The sequence below is a fragment of the Vombatus ursinus genome, unplaced genomic scaffold, assembly GCF_900497805.2.
Source record: "Vombatus ursinus unplaced genomic scaffold, bare-nosed wombat genome assembly UNPS02014793.1, whole genome shotgun sequence".
Classification (NCBI taxonomy): Eukaryota; Metazoa; Chordata; class Mammalia; order Diprotodontia; family Vombatidae; genus Vombatus; species Vombatus ursinus.
In genome coordinates this window covers 17,040,858-17,060,122 of record NW_020954571.1, presented here as the reverse complement: position 1 = coordinate 17,060,122, position 19,265 = coordinate 17,040,858, and the positions used below count along the sequence as shown (strand labels likewise).

Sequence of the window (19,265 nt, the reverse complement as noted above, 5' to 3'; positions counted from 1 at the left end):
GGGCTCACGTCCTAAGGAAGAAGGGTTTCTGTTGGTGGGGCTATAGTCTTCCTTTGATACTCTACTTTTTCATTTTAGGCCATGGTCTTTTAGTGTCAACTCAGAAGTTGATCCCATTTATTCTGATTTGTTTCCTTCAGTTCAGATAATATTTCCAATTCAAAGTCAAACCATAGAGAAAATGGATAAGGTCAAACTCCCCAGGTAGCTTTCACTGACTCAAAGTAAAATGGTACATGTGAAAGGTGAATTCCAAAGACCTCGGTTCAAATGGCTTCAAACAAAAACACATTCTAGGCAGGCGATGTGCCTGTGCCAATGAACTTACCCCTAGGCAAACATAAAGACATACAAATTCCCTCTCCCTTTGTATAAAAGCCATGCTTATCTCAAGGCACTTTTGATTTTAGGAGAGGATGGGAAAACCCTCTCTCCCTCCCCCAAAAAAACTGGGTACAGGGTATAGAAAGAAAAAATGACAAAAATGAGGAGGAGAAATAGAATTAGCCAGGGGAAAAAAAAGGTTAAAAAAAAAAAAAAGACATGACTTAGCAAAACATTCTACAGAAGACAGTAATTTACTATTCTTTACTTCCAATAAAGACAGAACCAAGAGCTGGGTTCTTAATTTCAGCAGATGGAGTTTTCAAAAAGAATTCACCAAGTTCCTTAAGAGAATGAGAAACTTGCAAGGGGGTCATGTTGCAGGAAAGTGACTTCTACAGGAGCGGAAAAAAATCCAATGACTATCCCTACCTAAATTCCCATAGCTGCTTCTCTTTCCACATCCTTTCTCTAATACCTAGCTCTCACAATTTAGTTTAAGGGCTAAACCTGGGATGAATGAAACTGAGATTTAAAATGAACTTCAGCAAAAATTAAATTAATTATATCTTAAACAGGAACAAATGGTTATTGATGTAAGGAGTCATATCAGAATCAGTTGTGTTGAAGTCAGAATATAGACTGGTTAGAGCAAAGGCCAAAATCAACATCAAATTAGAACAGGTAAAGGCTATGAACTGAAACAGTTCCAATCTATTCAAAGAAGCCATTCATGATGAAAAACAATAATCACATTATAATTATATTTGGAAATGGAAAAATGTAAAGATATTAATATTGGACATCATTTCTAGCTCTTTTCTGAATCTGTTTCTTCACCTTGTAAAATGACGGGCTTGGACTCGATGATCCCCAAGGTCCACTCTGGCTCTAACTCTATGAGCTTTATCAGAATGAGAGATCTGGAAGCCAAGGGCAGTTTAGAAAACAAACTCACTTAAAAATTTCATGGAAGAGGATTGTAAAAGATTACTAGTATTGCCTTATGTAGGCAGGGAAAGTAAGTCTACAGAATCTTGGCATGAGACCCAAATGACCCACATTATCCTAAGAATTTATGAATGGCACTTGCATTCAGTGAATAAAATGAAAAACATTTTTGTCAACATTTCTATAATGATCTATCTTCATAATCAGTTAACATCAACAAATTTGCGCCTTAACATTTCAGTCCATGATGTTCAACATGAGGAAACTGAAATGGTACTCAAGGCAAAGATTCCAAAAGAATGGAGTCATGAATGATAATTACTATTTAAAAAAAAAAAAGGTTTTCAGAAAAACTTCATTAAGTATTAACTCATACATCTATTTTCTTATCTTCATAAAAATCCTTGTATATCTACACGTCCTTGATGAAAATATGAGAACAAGTGGTCTTTCTTAGCCTTCTCTATCAGAAGCCCATTTTTATTGCCACAGATCTAACAGACACCAAGGATATAAGATGCCAATGTTTGGTTACTGATTTCAGGAAGGCATTTGACACAAAACCAAAAATACTGAAGTCTCTTCTTCCACAAGGAATCTCCCATGCGTATCAACACCAGGCAAAATTCTCTGATAAATACAGAGAAAACTGCTATTGGGGTGCCCCATGATTACTAATATCAAGTGTGGCATAAGCTACAGAGAAATTCTGTGCCAGATTCAAAAAGAAGGGGAATTTCCTATAGATATAAGGTTTGTTTGTGGCAAATATTGGGTTAATTGCATTAAACTCCCAAATATTACAGAATTTCCCCAATCTTCAGGAGTACTCTGTTGCCTCTAGGACAAAATACAAAACTCAAACTAGCATTTAAAACACTCAGTAATCTAGCTCCCAACTACCTTTCAGATTCATCTCATGTTAACTCTCCATCACAAACTTTATATTCAACAAACTGGTCTATTAGCTATCCTTGAACTTAGACTTGGAAATGTCTTTTTGTACATGAATCTGCAAAGACTGTAATGCACTCTTTCCTCACCTCTGCCTTTTGGGATACCTAGATTCCATCAAGGGTCAACCCGGGTGCCACTTCTTTCTCAAAGCCCTTCTTAATCACTCCTTCCCCAAATCAGTACTTGCTCTCTCCTCAAAGTGCCTCATATTTACTTATCTGTGAACACATTGCATTTCCCCAGTAGAATGGAAGTTCCTTGAGGAAAAAGACTTTTGGTAGGTGCCTTACAAATGTTCCTCACCTAATACTCAAGACCTAGCCTAACAATTCACATAGGAAAAAATAAACACCTATTGCCCAGACTATGACCTGCAGTTGAATGGAAAGTTCATTTTATTAATACATAAGTACATATATCTGAGATAAGCATTGAAGATGGACAATAAGTTGGGTCTAGAACTAAATAAGAAGAGAGTAGACTGTGTTATCTTGGAGTGCTTTCAGTGATTCCAAGCTGTTCACTGGTGCAAAGATTCATCTTTTTAATACAAACGTATGACTGCAAATCCTGAAACACCACCATCTCTGAACAATTGCACAGGATGATATAAACAGCTAGCTGGTGGAGTGGATAGAGTGCTGGGCCTGGAATCGGAAAGACTCATGTACCCAAGTTCAAATCTGGCCTTAGGCACTTACTAGCTGTGTGACCCTGTCAAGTCACTAAAATCTGTATGACTCAGTTTCCTCACCTGTTTAAAAAAAAAAAAAAAGCAGAAGGAAATGGCAAACCACTTCAGTACTTCTGCCCCAAATGGGGTCATGAAGAGTCAGACATGACTGAACAGCAGCACAGATGATAAAACAAAGATGGAGGAAATACCCACACTGATGAAATCACAGAGCCACCTTAATATTTATCACTTTTATCACCATGATATACTGATGTATCCTGGACAAGAAAAAAGAACAGTCCTAAGAGTAACCTCCAAATATTTCCATGTCTCTGCTACATTAAGTCAAGAATTAATTACTATAAGTAGCATTCCATTTCAAATTTTATAAGCCTTTGTCACACAGAATCCAGTCAGTATTGAATCCAATTATTACAATCAGCAATATCAAATGTGGAAGTATGTCTTTGTGAAAGGTGCTAAATATGTAAATTAAGATAGTATATCAAAAAGTTTTTTCTCTGCTACTTGTAGGAATCTGGACAGTGATACCATAAGGAAGATAATCTTCGTTTTACCTTCTCCAATAAATATAATGGAAAATTAAACCAGACTAAAAAGTGGGAAAAAAAATGGCTTTATGGAAAAACACTTCATGAGAATAACACATGGAAACTAAAGTGGTATTCAAAGTTGGCACCTCTGAGAAAGGGCTTAGATTCCAACCATGACACACCCAGAAGAATTCGCTTTTTATTATTTTAACAATAAAAACAGAAACAAATAACTATGCTTTCAGCAAAAAAAAAAAAAAAAAAATCATAGAAGTTTCCAAAAGTTTACTGAACAGCACTATAATGTAAGGCTTTTGAAAAATTTATTGAAATAAATTATCTCTGCCTACATATTTACTATTCCACCCTTTTCCCAATTACCTTTAAACAGCCTAGAAACTTGCCATTAAAAAAAAAAAACCCAAAACATTTAACTTTGCCAATAATTCTAGATAATACTGGATTCTTCCCAAAAGGATTGATAAGATTATGTTTAATTTTTAAAAATTACTCCAACGGGACAAACTGAACTGTGTAACCTATGATTGCGTTTCAGATCTTTAACATCAAATATGTGAAGGATTTGAAAACGTTAGGGAACAGGACCTACTATGAAGGCAGGTGGACTCAACTTCTTACCTTTCTAAGTGTAATTAAGCTAACTGGAGTAGTTACCAAAATACAGGGCCCAAGACACCAAAGTTTTTTTTTTTTTATTCCTTCAACAAAGCCCTTTGATAATGACTATCTCATTTACTAGACCTATGTCCTTCGCCACTCCAAGGACCAAACCCATAGACTTTCCAATTACCAAACATACTGTAACACTGAATCAAAAATCCAAACTAGTGCTCACTGTTTAACCCATTTTGCGCTGACCTTCCCAACATCTAAAGGTGTCAATGAAATGCACAGAAGGAAAATGAAAGGACACATGGATGCATACACAAGGGATGCAGCACCAGAATTAACGGAAATAAAACAAGCTTAGGGCAAAGAGGCATAAAAAGGTTAAACCACTGATGGGCTGAGCTAAATAGAGGTTACTTCCCTGTAGGCTATTTATTTTCATCTTTCAATTATATAGCCAAATGACCTCTTGTTTCTGCTGTCACGCCAAGGACTCATTTCCCATGATTCCTCACACGTCCCTTCTTTCCGAAGAGGGAGAACTGCTGTGGGGGTGGCCTTTAAAACACAATGAATGCCTCTGTGGTAAGCAGAGGCTTGCTAGCTGATCTAGTAAGCATTCTATGAATTTTTCTGTGCATGTCCCTGCCAGATTTTTTTTTTTAACTAAGATACTAGTACCTTCAGTGACCTATGTATATAAAGCAGGTAGTTTAAGTTGCCTGCCACTGGGCCTCTGGCTGCCCTTCCAGACTACCCCTTGCTACTCCAACCCAACCTGACAGTTTAGTCAGTGCCAGCAGAGATAATGCCTAAGATTAAAATTGGCTTTTTTTCCCCCAGAGTGGGCAAGGGAACTGGAGAAGTATCACATAGAAAATATCACAAAAAAAGATTAAATTTGTCAGCTGCCCAACACTAGTAAGACCACATGCTTTGTACAGCGGCAATGCAGTCAAGCCCACTCCTCCACATAGCTGGCAGAACGGGGAAAGGCCTCTTCCTCCTGGGATGAAGGACAGCAGCTCGGCACACTGCTCATGAGGAGGTGGCAGAGGAGGGCAAAAGAGAACGCTAGGAGTTCTGCTGCATCTGAAGTCTTCGTTCAGCAGCAGCAGCCAACATCCTACGGCGTTGGGTCACAGGATCAGAGGATAGGCTCTCCGAGAGTAGACAGCTCTCTGAGGCTGGATCATCATCAGAAGTTTTGTTTAAGTAACGTCTGTAAGGAGGTAAGGAAGGAATAGGATGAGAGATGCAAAGAGAGAGGCTCTGGGATGGAGCTTCCCCATGAAAAAGATAATGCCTCATTCCTAGATCAAGCTAATAAAAGTTCTCTATGCCCCAGTAAAACGACATGGGTCAAATGGATACAAAAGGACTAAAATGTTATTTGGGTTTGATATAGCTATTAGAGATCTAAACTACATTACGCATGTCACCCTCATCAAAAAACACTACATTAATAAGTACTAATTTGCATGAAGGCCCTATGCAACATATACAGGGTGTCCTAAGAGGAAGAGCTTAAAACTACACAAAGACTTTTGGGGGACACCCTGCATTACAGAGCAAACCAAGCAAGATATGGTCCCTTGACCTCAAAGAGATTATATGCAACAATATCACCTACAAACATGAAAGGACACACATGTGTACAACTGACTGTGCATAAGAGATAACAAGGTAGCATACAGCAATTAAGCACACATACAGACTTACCATCAATGCTTGTGTACTTAGTGTAACACATAAGTCCCTTACTGAAGAGACATTGCTCAGGGAAAACTTGTCCCACCAATCAGGGAAGGTATGAATTAGGATTTACACATAACCTAACCTCTAGAGATGGCTCCGAAGAATCAACTTACTTCCTAGCTTGCTGCAGCAAGTCATCCTTCCTCTGTACCAACATTCGCTGTCGCTCATCAGCTGACTTGGAGAAACGGCTCCCTCGGGCTTCAAAGTCCTCTACATCATTGGGCTCAGCTTCTACCTCACTGAAGTCTGCTATCTCTTCCAACCTGGGACTGAGGTCAAGGGGCCCATGCTCAGCCTGGGGTGAGAAGATCAAAGTTAGGAATCATCATCATAACAAAATGCATTTCTAAAATGCTTTCAAGGTCCACAAGATGCTTTCTTCAAAACCATCCTGTGACAGGAGATATAACATCTGTATTTTACAGAAGAGGAACCTGAGGCTCAAAGAAACTTGTCCACAATCACACATCTAGTAAACTTAAGAGCCTCCAAGTCTAGGGTTATTTTTAGGGCACCATGATGACCTACTCATACTACCCCCATGGCTCTTTAGAATTCTTTATGAGCTTTAGCAAAGGAAAATAAGAACACTGGAAATGAAGGAAATATAATCAGACCCATATAATACTAAGAGAAATACTCAAATCCAAATTTAAAAACTGCAATCTGAGAAATAATAGTAATAAGATGTTACATCTGTGTCTCGGATATCTTCTGATAAATTCCACTACTTGCTTAAAAAACACCCCAAATCACAAGTCTCTCCACCAGATTTATAACAAGGCAAAAAAGATACAGGGGCAAGCAGAAAGAGATTAACCAAAAGGATGGAATGACAACCTCATATGACTCCTAGTTTTTACTTTTTAGAAGTAAAATGAGAACATTTTAATTTTCTAAGTTGGAAATATCAAAACTAGTGACATTTTCTTCAAAATGAGTAAATGGGCACTCCCAAGAGATTGACTAGTAAAAAGTAGTTAGGAAACTGTAAGAACAAAGAATAAAATGTTTTTTAAAAGATTCAAGCGACTTTGGGAAGAATATTAAAAGCCCAACCTTGAGCAGCGCTTCTTAAATCTCATATGGGGTCTCGCCCTACAGTTTAAGAAGTGCTAAAGGTGTCGCAAGTGGAAAAAGTTTAAGAAGCCCTGCTCTAGAGCAACACTGTAACTCTAATACAACACAATCTGTCTGGTTCAACCAATCAGAGGATTAGGAGCTGGAAAAAGCTACTGGTACTATCTAAACTAACCTTCTCATTTTACAGATATGAAATTGAAGCCCAGAGAGAGAAATAGTAAGTTCACCCAAGTTCACATAGTAAATAGCAGAGAGAATGTCATTTACTTTTTTCAAATGATAAGCTATTCAGTTTAAGAATTTTTAAATGAAAGCTTTGATTCCATGACAAGTATAACTAGCATCAATAGTCACATTACTCCCTATTAGAAGCACATATAAATATAGTATATAAGACAGAACAGGTAGTCTTAACTAATGTCAAACCAAATTTTTCATACAAGAACCTAATACTAGGTTAAAAAAAGAATTCCCTAGAACAGTGAGGTCAAACACACAACTCCCAACACTCCTGAGTGCAATCTGAACCAGATTAAAATGTAATTGGGAAATATTTAAGAAAAATAAAAATGCGTAAAACATAGATAACATTACATTTTAAAACTAAGTCAGTTTGCAACCTGCAAGGATCCTTATGAATGTATTAATAGCCACCATTTCTGAGTTTGATAACACTGCCCTAAAATATAAAAATAGGCAAAGAATTCCCTAGATCATGTTGATACCATGAGTGTGTCTGTGTGTTTTGCAGGGGAGGGGGAATACTGCTTTTTTGCATACACAAAAGCATACTCTCTTAACTACTCATGTGAGTTTACCTGAGCAGAGATTTCATTCTCTTCTTGGTCATTTGACCTCTCTACAGAATTGTTCAATGCAGGTCGAAGGCTGTCTGGCCGCTAAAAGGGAAACCAAACAGATTGCATATAGTAACATATTACATCTAGCAGAGTCACTGAAAGGTGAAAAAACGATATTGGCAATACATGGGGTGGGCCCAAGAAAACTCTGGTATCAGTGGCATAACATATTAATATATAATTGGTCATTATGAAGGAAAAAATACAAAATTCTACAAACGCTTTTTAAAAAGGACAGAGAAACTTTCTACAGAAATCAGAATTTTCAAAGATTACTATTTATGCTAAGTATCAGATCTATTTAATTTTTCTTTTAATTTTCCTTAGAGCTATCAGAACAGATCACAAAGTATTTTATATTTTAAGTACTGTATGAATACCAGAAATTAATTTGCCTTGTAAATGGAAGCAATTTTTGCCATTCTTAGAACTCAAAACTGACCTGTGCAGGGAAAGGTACTTGAATTCGTCCCTCTAAAATGTTGTCTGTTGTTATTTCAACTGAACGTGTCAGTTGTAAATCCTGTAGAACCAGATGGTATGGTACCTGGGGAAACATTTCTTGAATCTGATGAGCCTGTGGGAACAAAAGCGTATCTGGGGATCAAAGAGCAAATTGAACCCTTTTAAAGCACTCATAGTTACCAGAGAAAGATCTGAGAACAACATTAATTATAAAATATTCAAGAAATCTACAAAAATTTTCTAACAGAAGAACATACCAAGGAATCACATTCTATAATGAATATAGAGAATACTGGCACTTTTGAGATCGAAGTAATTATTTTTAAAGTTGAGCATTCTCCAAGGCCATAAGGATTGGAAATTTCAGGCACCCCTCAACTTAAGAACAGGTTGTATTCCAAAAGTTTACTTGGAATGTATTTTTCCAAAGAAACAATGCAGTGGTTAAGTTCACCAAATCTATTTTAACCTATTATGTAACCGAACTAGATCATGAACTAGTAGTACTAATGAATCTATCACATCCAACATTGTTATCTACAGGGAAAATTATTTCAATTTGAAACTCGGAAATCCTCCACTCAATGAGAATTAGGATGCTCATTGTCCACAATAAGCAGTATATCCCAGGCAGCAGGAAGAGTTCTGGGCAGAGGTAAAGACCTATAAACCATAAAAGGTATACAAGCCAGTTAATGTTGTTATTTGGGCAGTGATGATCTTTGGTAGGAAATAGTTCAGGTCTTCAGTGGCAACAGCAGTGGTAAAAGGGAAGAAAACAGTCCCAAGGAACAACAGTAGCTTCCTCTAGGAAGGTATGGTACTAAGAATCATGATGGTAGAAAGAGAAGGACAACTATTCTTAAGTGTGAATACTACACATACCAACAAAGATGGTACCTAAAATTAGTTTTTTGTATTTGAAATATCTAAGAACCACTGCTCTAGACTATCAATAGTATTTGCAATAAAATGTGTTCAGGACCAACCATATTTGCCCAAGGATTTGTACAGATCAGTGACAGGAGCAGAAAATCAATTAACAAAAACAAAGGTGCAAATCAGAAACCACACTGAAATAACTTCAATATTCCTACAGTATATTAAATACTTTTATGAAGATTTTTGAAAAAATTAGTTGTGCTAAGAACAGAGTCCATTCCAAACTACTATGTCCTCCTGAAGTACAGCTGTTAACCTGCCTGAGGTCTCTGAACACCCTACACTTTCAGCTAAGTTGTAATAATTCTAATAAAAAAAAAAAAAGTGGGCTCCACCTGCCAAGCTTTGAAGCTTTGAAAACTGCTTGACTCTAAAATAGCTATGCACCACAATCAATGCCCCAGAACAGATTAGCCTGGGGACAGCGAGCTTAAAAAAACAAAAGAAAGCAGAAATCTCCTAGTCTATAGCATAACATCCCAGAAATGACACTGTCTGGCTTAATGGAATATTGCTCCTAGAACATTACTAAAAGGCAATCAGTAATGTTACAGGATTTACTTCTGGACAGCTCTAAAAATTATTTAATAATAACTTCTCATTTTGCAGATAAGCAAACTGAGGCCCTATAGGTTCAGATCGCCACAATACAACTCAATTTTCCTTTGTGCTTTAACAGGATGAGAAAGGATCTTGCAACTTTCTTATTTTAAAAAGTAAGAATATTAAATGTTTAAAATGGTACCATAGGAAGCCCAGAAAAATAACAAGTATAAACCATGGAAAACCACAAGGAAAAAATAAATGAAATATTGTTAGACTGCACCACCATTTGACACATCATTAAATGATCAATATTCACTTTGGAAATTGACTCTTGAAAGACATTTTGACTGAAACAAGTGAAAAGAAGTCAAAAAATAGGACTCAAACACAGCGGAGAAAATAAAATGCTCTGGACACACCTTTTAACCCTGCTTACCTGTAGCAAGATCAAAGCCAAAGCTTACCTTTAGACATTAAAAAACAAAACAAAAAATCTCAAGGTCTTTTTTGTTGAATGAGAATTTTACTACCCTTAAAAATTTGCAAACTGCAGAGTTGAGCAAGATAAAAAAAAAATTTGTATACAACAGGAAGAATTCTCAGCTTTTTCTTCTCAAATATCCCGTTTAAAGAAGTTGGATATTTTCATTCCTCTCAATGTAAAATTGACAGTTACAAAGAAAATGTGGAATTTTTTAAAACCATGCTTACCATTGCATTAAGTTGAGAATTGCTTGCTTGAGTAATGCCCAGGATGTTGTTGGTATGCATCACTTCCACTGAAAAACTGGGCAGCCAGCTAGCAATTCGGGAACCTAAAGGTAGATAGGAAGAACATGTAGGTATGAAAGTCCAGAAATTTTCAAATTTCTCTCCCAATGTCAGAGAGGATTCAACGTCCCTCATTTCACCCTTACTTAGTCCTTATTGAACTTCTTTTTTCCCCACTGTATCAAACTACAATGTAAATATTCAAGTAATGGACTTCCTAACTCACCCATTCTTAAAAAAAACATCTCAAACCACTCATCCCACATTTCTTTTGTTCACAGCATAACTCCTAGAAAAATCTGGCTTCTGTACTCAACACTTGACAAACTGTTCTTTCCACGATGATCAGTTTTAACCTTTTATCAGGCCTTACGCTTCTCTTTGTCTCTTCCCTGCCCTATCAACCCCCTGACAAAGATTTTTATTAGTATGCTGAGAAAGGGGATGGGGAATCTCTTGAGTAAATATCAAATCATACCAAATAACAGCAATCACCTCAATCTAATACCTGCCTTATCCTTTCATAGTTAAAGCACCTTTTCAGAGGTGGGGGCAAAAGAGAGTTCACTGGTTGTATCCACAGGGCCAGCCCATTCTAGGGAAGGGTAATGGCTGGTCTGGACAACCCAGCTGGTTTGTGGATATTCAACAGAAGAATGCATGCCTCGCATTTGCTCTCCTCTGTGGCAGCCTGAACTTAAAAGCTCAGGATAATCATGGTCCAGGAATATATGTACAAATCCATACCTATCACAATGTACTTATGGTCTTGAATTATTCAAGGAGCTGCCAGACTTCTCAAAGCATACCTAGAAACTAGTCCGTCATCTCTGAAGCAGCTCCTATATGTTGGTCAGGGTGATCTGGACCTTCACAGGCACCCCAGACCAATTTTTCATCTCTACCCCAACCCAACCTCCCAACTCAGAGCTAAAACTATCCTCAAGGTCACCCAACCTCTTTAGTTATGATGCTGTCCTTTTGGTTATGCTCTCCTCCCTGGATTTCATGCTAATGCTCTATTCTGGCTTTTCTCCTCACTCTCTTTTGCTGAATTCCACATCCCAGCACCTATGTGAAAGCATACTCCAGGGCCCTTGAGCATTTTTCCTTCTTTCTCTACACTTAAGAGTTCATACGGGTGCATTTATAGTCTCTATCTCTTTGTAGAGGACTTACACACTTTTTTTTTTTTTTGCCTGGGCAACTTGCCCAGGGTAACACAGCTAGTAAGTGTCAAATGTCAGAGACCAGATTTGAACTCAGGTCCTCCTGACTTCAGGGTCAGTGCTCTATCCACTGTACCACCTAACTGCCCTGACTTCCACACTTAAAAATCCATTTATTATCTCTCCCCACTGAATTCCAGTTCTGTATTACCATCTGCCTGCTAAATATCCAGCTGTCCCACAGGCATTCTCAAACTCAGTACATCCAAAACAAAACTCATTTTCTTTCCCCTTAAACTTACCTTCTCCTTAACCAATGTATTTTTGTTCTGAGTCTCACTACACCTTGGAGGGATCCTCAGCTCTTTACCCTCCCTTACCCCTCCATAACCAATTACCTGACAAATCTTTTGGGTTGTCTTCACATGTATCATATTAGTCACCTTTTATTCACATAGCTTTCACCCTAGTCAAGCCCACACCAGCTTTTGCATAGACTATTAAACTAGCCTGATTAGCCTCTTTGACTCCATTCTCTCTCATCCCCAATCCAAAGAAGTCAAATTTAATTCTATTTTTAAAATTTAAGCTGGCATGGGTTTAATACTCTCCCTCAGTGCTGGAAGTCCAAATTCCTTTACCTTTGCAACTCCACTCTTTACTGATATTCCTGAGAAATTTGCCTAAAGGTCAAGTTTTTGTCTTAAAAGTGAAGGGTGGGGACAGCTAGGTGACGCAGTGGATAGAGCACCAGCCCTGGATTCAGGAGGACCCGAGTTCAAATCTGGCCTCAGACACCTAACACTTACTAGTTGTGTGACCCTGGGCAAGTCACTTAACCCCACTGCCTAGCCCTAAAAAAAGGAAAAAAAAAAGTGAAGGGTAGAGTTACAAAGGAGTTTGCTTACAGAATTAAATTCAAAGTCAAGATCTAGCCATTTACAAAAATACTCATTTTTTCTGTTTTCTTTATAAAGAAGAGATGCCTTCAATGAAAAGTCTCCTGGATCTGGAGGCAGAGAACCTAGATTTAAATCCTGACTTTGCTTTTTACAGCCTGTGTAACCTTGGAGAAGTCACTCAGCCTTTTTTGGGCTTTCCTCCTCTATACACTGGAAGTGACCGGACTACATGGGATCAGGGTTCCCACACCCATTCTAAATCTAGGACCATACTATGAAAACACTATCCAAGGTTAAACAAATTCAACAGACAGAAGCAAAATCTAAGGTTCTGTGATCAGACTGGTTGGTTTGGGGATAAGGATTTGGGGGGAGTCTCAGATGGTTAAAAACAACTAACAAACCATCAAAGTGGAAGAAGTGGTTATGCTGGTTTAGGCGAGGTCGGCCTTCAGCTGCTGCCACAGGCACCAAATTCTCATCCAAGTTCTCCCCTTGCTGGTCCTCTCGGATTCGATTATTGTCAGCAATATTCAGAGACATTCTGCAGGTAGGACAGGAGGTATCCTGTTCAAGCCAGGAGCGGAGGCAGGAGCTAATGAAAAATATCAATTTTTCAATCATGAGAAGAATTAATATGCTCGATTGCTCTTACAAATGCCTCTAGAAAAATTACCAAATACTATTCTGAATGCATTCCATTATCCAACAATGCTTTATATCACCTGTATATAAAGGAACATCACTGGTCAACTTCAGGTAAATATATTACTTTGTGGGCAAAAAAAAATTAAAGTCACAATAAGACCACTTTGAACGTTTAAGGTATTCAAATATTCTTTAAGAACAATATTGGGGATAAGTAAAACAACCCACCTTTGGGAAACTTGTTTACCTGTATTATTTTAAAAAAAACCCACCTGTAAAGAATTTAATAGAAATTAACATAGATGTCTATTTTGAGTTCTCTATACAAACTTCTTTCTTACTTTCCACGGGCAAAAAGAAAAACTAAAGGGTGTTATTTGTTCATAACTTCCCTAGGTTTCAACTGACAGATTTTGTCTCTACTTTCATCTATTACTTGATGCCTCTCCCAGAATAAGCTCATCATTTCTAATCTAATCACCAAGCAGCCAACAAGTCTTGATTGACACAATCTTCCCCAGCCTCCCCTCCTTCTGGAAGGTGGAGTACCAAACTCTTCCTAAAGCTTTCCTTTATGGAGGGCAGAAACTGGGCTTTCAGTGTCCAGTCCCCCAACCTCCCCCACTTTCTAGCCTGCTTTCGTGTGTGTCTCCTCCACTTGTCTGTAAACTCCTTGAAGGCAGGGACTGTCTTTCTTTGTATTAATTGTATCCCCTCATGCTTGCCACACAGTAGGAATTTAATGTTTTTTGGATTGGGGAAATTGAGTCCACATCTTGGTTATCTCTTGTTCCTTTCAAAGATCAGCTCAAGTGTTGGCTCTTACAAGAGGCTTTTCTGATTCATTCAGTTGTCAGAGTACCCTAACTGCAGAAACTGCCTAGTATTTCTCTTGAAAATATCTTATATTTACTTATCTTTGTACTTGTAAATTCTTTGAGGGCAAGATAACTGCACATCATCTATCAGAGGGTCCAACGCACAGCTGGCACAAATTAACTTAAATCGAAACCTTCCTTAAACCCACCCCTACTCCAAAGCTCTCTATTTTTACCCAGGGCACAATCATTCTCCCAGTCACTCAGTTTTGCAATTTCAGTCATCCCCACCTCCTACATCCAAACTTAGTAATTCTATCTGCACAACTCATGGGGCCAATCACCCTAGTCTGGCTATCATCACAGCTCTCACATGGGCAACAGTCTCCTAATTGGTCTGCCTTCTTTCTAGTCTCTCCCCTCCTCAATCATCTTCCAGAGCATAGGTCTGCCTACGTCACTTTCAGTGATTCCTTTCTGCATGCGCAAAAGACAAACTCCTCAACTTGTTTAAAGAATTTCACAATCTGAATCCAGCCTATACTGGGTCTTTCCCATACTTATTTCTCATTATTCCCTTTCATGTATTCTCTGCCTTCTAGACATATTGACGTAATTTTTATTTCCCAAATTTGGGGTTCCATTTCCAACCTCCATGCATTTGCACACACCTGGGATGCACTCCTTCTTCACCTCTATATCTCAATAGACTCCTAAGCCTCTTTCAAAGAGCCCAGATGCCACCTCCCACAGGAAGCCTTTTCTGATTCCCCATAGTTGTTAGTGGTCTTCCCCTTCTCACAGTATCTTATATTTACAGATGTGTATGCATGTTTTACACACCCACAGCCCCCCAGGAGAATATTAAACCCCTTTAGAGTCTTCCACACTCACTGCCCTCATTTCCTCACCTCCCACTTATTTCTGAACCCCTTAAAAGTCTGGCAAGACTCCACAGAAATACTATCTCCATGATGATAAGATCTCTTAAATGCTAAATCAGACGCCTTTTTCTCTTTCTATTTGACCTCTCTGCAATTTTTGACACTTTTCACCACCTTTGCCTAGATACGTGGCTTCTGGGGCACTGCTCTCTTCAGGTTCTTCGGCTACCTAGTCACTCCTGTTTCCTTTATTGGATCTTTGTCTACAATCCAACCTGTAGACATTTTCTAAGGCTCTGTCCTGGGCACCCTTCTCCAAACCCTCTTTCTTGGTGCTCTTCCAAAGGTTTAATTATGTGTGCAAATGACTCAAAAAAATTTATATATTAAACATAATTTCTCTTCTGAATTCTAGCCTTGCATTACCAAGTACCTGACAGTCATCTATCTGACTGTCCCACTGGCACCTCAAGTCTGAGAGGCCCCAAATGGAACTTACCTTCTTTCCACTCCCAACCCACTGCTCCTCCAAACTTCCTTATTTCTGTTGAGAGCATAACCAATCTTTAAGTCACTCAGGCTTATAACCTTTCTTAACAATTAATAACAATTCTTAAACAAATAACAATTCTCTTGCTCACTTCCATATCAAATCAGTTGCCAGGGATGTTAACCTTAACCTTCTCAACCTCTTTCATGACCTTCCCTTTCTTTTCATTCACATGACAATCACCCTAATTCATAGGCTCATTACCTCTTCTCTGGACTACGTACTGTAATAGCTCCTTATACATATCCCTGCTTCTAGTCTCTACTCTCCAATCCAACTTGTCTTCCACACAGCTGCCAAATTAACATTACTAAAACACAAGTCACTTCCCTGCTCAAATAATCCTCAGTTGTTCCCTGCTATTGCTTTGAGTAAATAGAAAACTGTGGAATTTAATTCCAAAGAATTTAATTCTTTTCAAATATTTCATATTATTTTCTTTTCTTGACCTACTCCACATTTCAGTCAAATTGGCTTATTAGTTATTATCCAAAATTGACATTCTATCTCCTGTCTTGGAATCTTTGTCTCCTATAACTTCAATGCATTCCTCCTCCTCATCTGTCTTACGATCATAGGGTCAAAAATTTAAGGATGAAAGAGAGAAGAGATCATCTGACTTAACCCTCTAATTTTTCAGATGGAAACCGAATCCCAGTGGTCAAATAACTTGCCGAACCATCATCACCTAGTTAGTAAGTGGCTAAACTAGGATCTGAAACCAGACCTTCTGGTTCCAAATCCAGTCCCCTTTCTACTATACAAAGTTCAGCTCAAGCACTTCTTACAGAAAGCCTGCTACTTCCCACCATTCTATTCTATTTATACTCTCTATAGTCACCAATGGTCCTTAACTGCCAAATCCAAAGGACTTTTTTCAGTACCCACCCTCCTTGACTCCTGCAGATTTGAACACAGTTAACCCTACTGGATGTTCTCTCCCTTGCCTAGGTTTTGTAGACAGATTACTGTCCTGATACTGTCTGTCTTTTTTCTGGGTCCTCATCTTTTAATATTTATTCATCTTCACGCTTATCCTTGAACTTTTCTTTTTCTCTCTTCTCATTCTACTCTGACAATTTCATTCACTTCTATTTCAACTACCTACCACTTCCCTGCAGATGACTTACAAATTTCTAAGCCTTATCTCTCTTCTGAGATCTACCAACAATTTCAAGAATTAAGAGATTATTTTCACTTCAAACCAGGACTTGGATTGTGCTATGTGGAATGTTAAAAGAATCAAAGAAAACCCTGTTGAGGACTGGTCTGAGTAACAGAAATAGAGAGAACTATTTGATACTTTTTTTGTTTAGTTTCTCTGCAAGGCAAATAATCTTTGGACTGGAAAGCACTTAACAAAAAACTGCTAAGGGGAAGCCGATACCCAAGATAAGAACAGAACATGTACCTACCTGTCTTTGATGAATTTAAAAGACCAGTTCTTGATGAACTATATCCTCAAATACTCAAAGAACTGACAGCTGTGACAATATTTTGCCAATAATATCTGAAAAACTAGCATTGCTAGAGAAAAAGTAATTTTGCCCAGAATTTTGAGAAACACAAACCACCTCCACCTGCAACTCCATACTACATCTCGTGAGCTCTGCCTGATTTAAAGTCCACAGAGGCCCCTCCCAGGTTAGGCTCATTGCCTCTAATCTCATCACCATACTACCAAACTAAGCCTGGATTGATACCACCTCCCACAGATTGGGGGTAGAGTTCCAAACTAGCAGGGTAGGGGTTGAGAGTGGTCTCCCCCCCTCCCAATGCTTTCCTTTAGAGAGTAAAAATTAGGTTGCATCTATTGCTGTCTGGCATCAGTTCCACAGAACAAGATATCCCCTCACTGGGTACTTCTTGGTGGCCCCCCAAAAAAATCCTACCCTCCTCTTTTTATGTGTATTATCTCCCCCATTAGATAGTAAGACCCTTGAAGGAAAGGACTATCTTTTTTTTTTTTTAATCAATTATATCTCCAGAGTTTAGCACAGTGCTGGGCACAGAGTAGGTACTTAATAAATGTTTATTGGATTAGATCTATATTCTGTACTGGGCCTGACTCAGGTCAGCCCCCTGGTAGTTCATGTTCCACAATGGAAAAAAAAATGAGACAATTGTAGGTCATTCAACAGTCAACAAAAAGATTTCTTCTAAACAACATTTTGTTGCAATCTGATTTTTTAATCCATTCTGCTACCCCTTTCATGGGTAAGTTCATTGCATTCACATTTGAAGTTATAATTGCTATTTTTATATTTCCCACCAACCTATTTTTCCTTACTATTGTCTTTCTCAACCTCTTTTTACCCTAGCCTTCCTTACACTTTAGTTTACATCTAACAACTACCTCCCTAAGCCACATTCTTTTAAAGAATCCCTTTCTTATCCTCTCCCTTTACCCTAATTCCTTATTCCACCCACCCCTCTAAGAGTCCTCCGTTATCCTCTCCTCCACCCTCCTAAATATTAATCTATACATTCTTCTAAAAGTTCCTACCTTATCCTGTCCCCTTGTCCTTATTTCTTTCTAAGTTTAGAATACTTATACACCCTTTTAGAGGTATATGATGTTCCCTCTTTTCATCTTTGTTTAGTGGTATAGTCACTCTTTTCATTTTGGTTTTCTTTTTTAAAATCATATATTGACCAGTGGTTTATCTATCTTACTGTTTTTTTTTTCATAAAACCAACTCCTAGTTTTATTTATTAATTCAACAGCATTTTTACATTCAATTTTATTAATCTTACCTTTAATTTTTAATTAGGGATTTTTAGTTTGTTCTGTTTATTATTTTTATATAATTTTTATAATTTTTTAAATTGCATACTCAAGTCATTGGTCTGCTCTTCCTCTATTTTTACTTATGTAATAAGCATTTGCTTTCCCTATACCTCATACATTTTCATATGTTGTCTCTTTGTCATTCTCTGTAATGGAATTACTGATTGTTTCTATGATTTGTTCTCTAACCCACACTTTTTCTAAGATTAGGTTGTTTAGTCTCTAATTCGTTTTAATCTGTTTCTGTGGTCCTTTATTAAATATAATTTTTATTGCAATGTGATCTGAAAAGGATGCTTTTAATATTTTTGTTTTTAACTATAAGCCCTAATATATAGTCAATCTTTGTAACGGTACTATGAACCAGTGAGAAAAAGGTGTATTCCTTTCTGTTACCATTCAGTTCTCTACATATCTAACTTACCTAAAATACATATTCATATTTAGCTCATCTAAAATTCTGTTCACTTCTTGACTTATTTATTTTTTTGGTTAGATTTGTCTAGTTCTGAGAGAGGAAGATCAAAGTCCCCCACTACAATAGTACTTCTACCTATTTCCACCTGTAATTCATTTAAGTTTTCTTTTAAAAATTTAGATGCTATAGTATTTGGTATATATAGGTTTACTATTGATATTGTTTCATTGTCTATAGTATCATTTATCAAAATGTAGTTACCCTATTTATCTCTTTTAATTAAATCTATTTTAGCTTTAACTTTGTCTTAGATCATGACTGCTACCCCTGCTTTATCTGCATCAACTGAAGCATAATAAATTCTACTCCAATCTTTTATTTTAACTTGGTGTGTATCTCTCATTTTTAAATATTGTAAACAACATATTGTTGTAATCTGACTTTTAATCCATTCTGCTATCAGTTTTATGGGTGAGTTCATCCCATACACATTCAAAGTTATAATTACTATCTGTACATTTCCCTCCATCCTATTTTTCGTCATCATTGTCTTTCTCAGCCTCTT

At 37.6% G+C, this 19,265-nt stretch overlaps 1 protein-coding gene across 2 annotated transcripts in view; it reads right to left on the bottom strand.

Moving 5' to 3' along the window:
* The window catches only part of AMFR (autocrine motility factor receptor), a 60,287-nt gene that overhangs the window by 3,134 nt on the left and 37,888 nt on the right, over positions 1-19,265 (bottom strand). The window contains exons 9-14 of one of the 2 annotated variants that reach the window (XM_027869433.1): positions 12,996-13,186; positions 10,461-10,564; positions 8,239-8,373; positions 7,755-7,835; positions 5,964-6,148; positions 3,145-5,314 (exon numbers count right to left, since the gene is read on the bottom strand). In XM_027869433.1, coding sequence (XP_027725234.1) covers positions 5,167-5,314; positions 5,964-6,148; positions 7,755-7,835; positions 8,239-8,373; positions 10,461-10,564; positions 12,996-13,186 — 844 coding nt within the window. In that variant the 3' untranslated portion in view covers positions 3,145-5,166. Of the gene's footprint in view, positions 1-3,144; positions 5,315-5,963; positions 6,149-7,754; positions 7,836-8,238; positions 8,374-10,460; positions 10,565-12,995; positions 13,187-19,265 lie in introns of those variants that run through there. The other variant, XM_027869434.1, reaches the window with a different exon arrangement.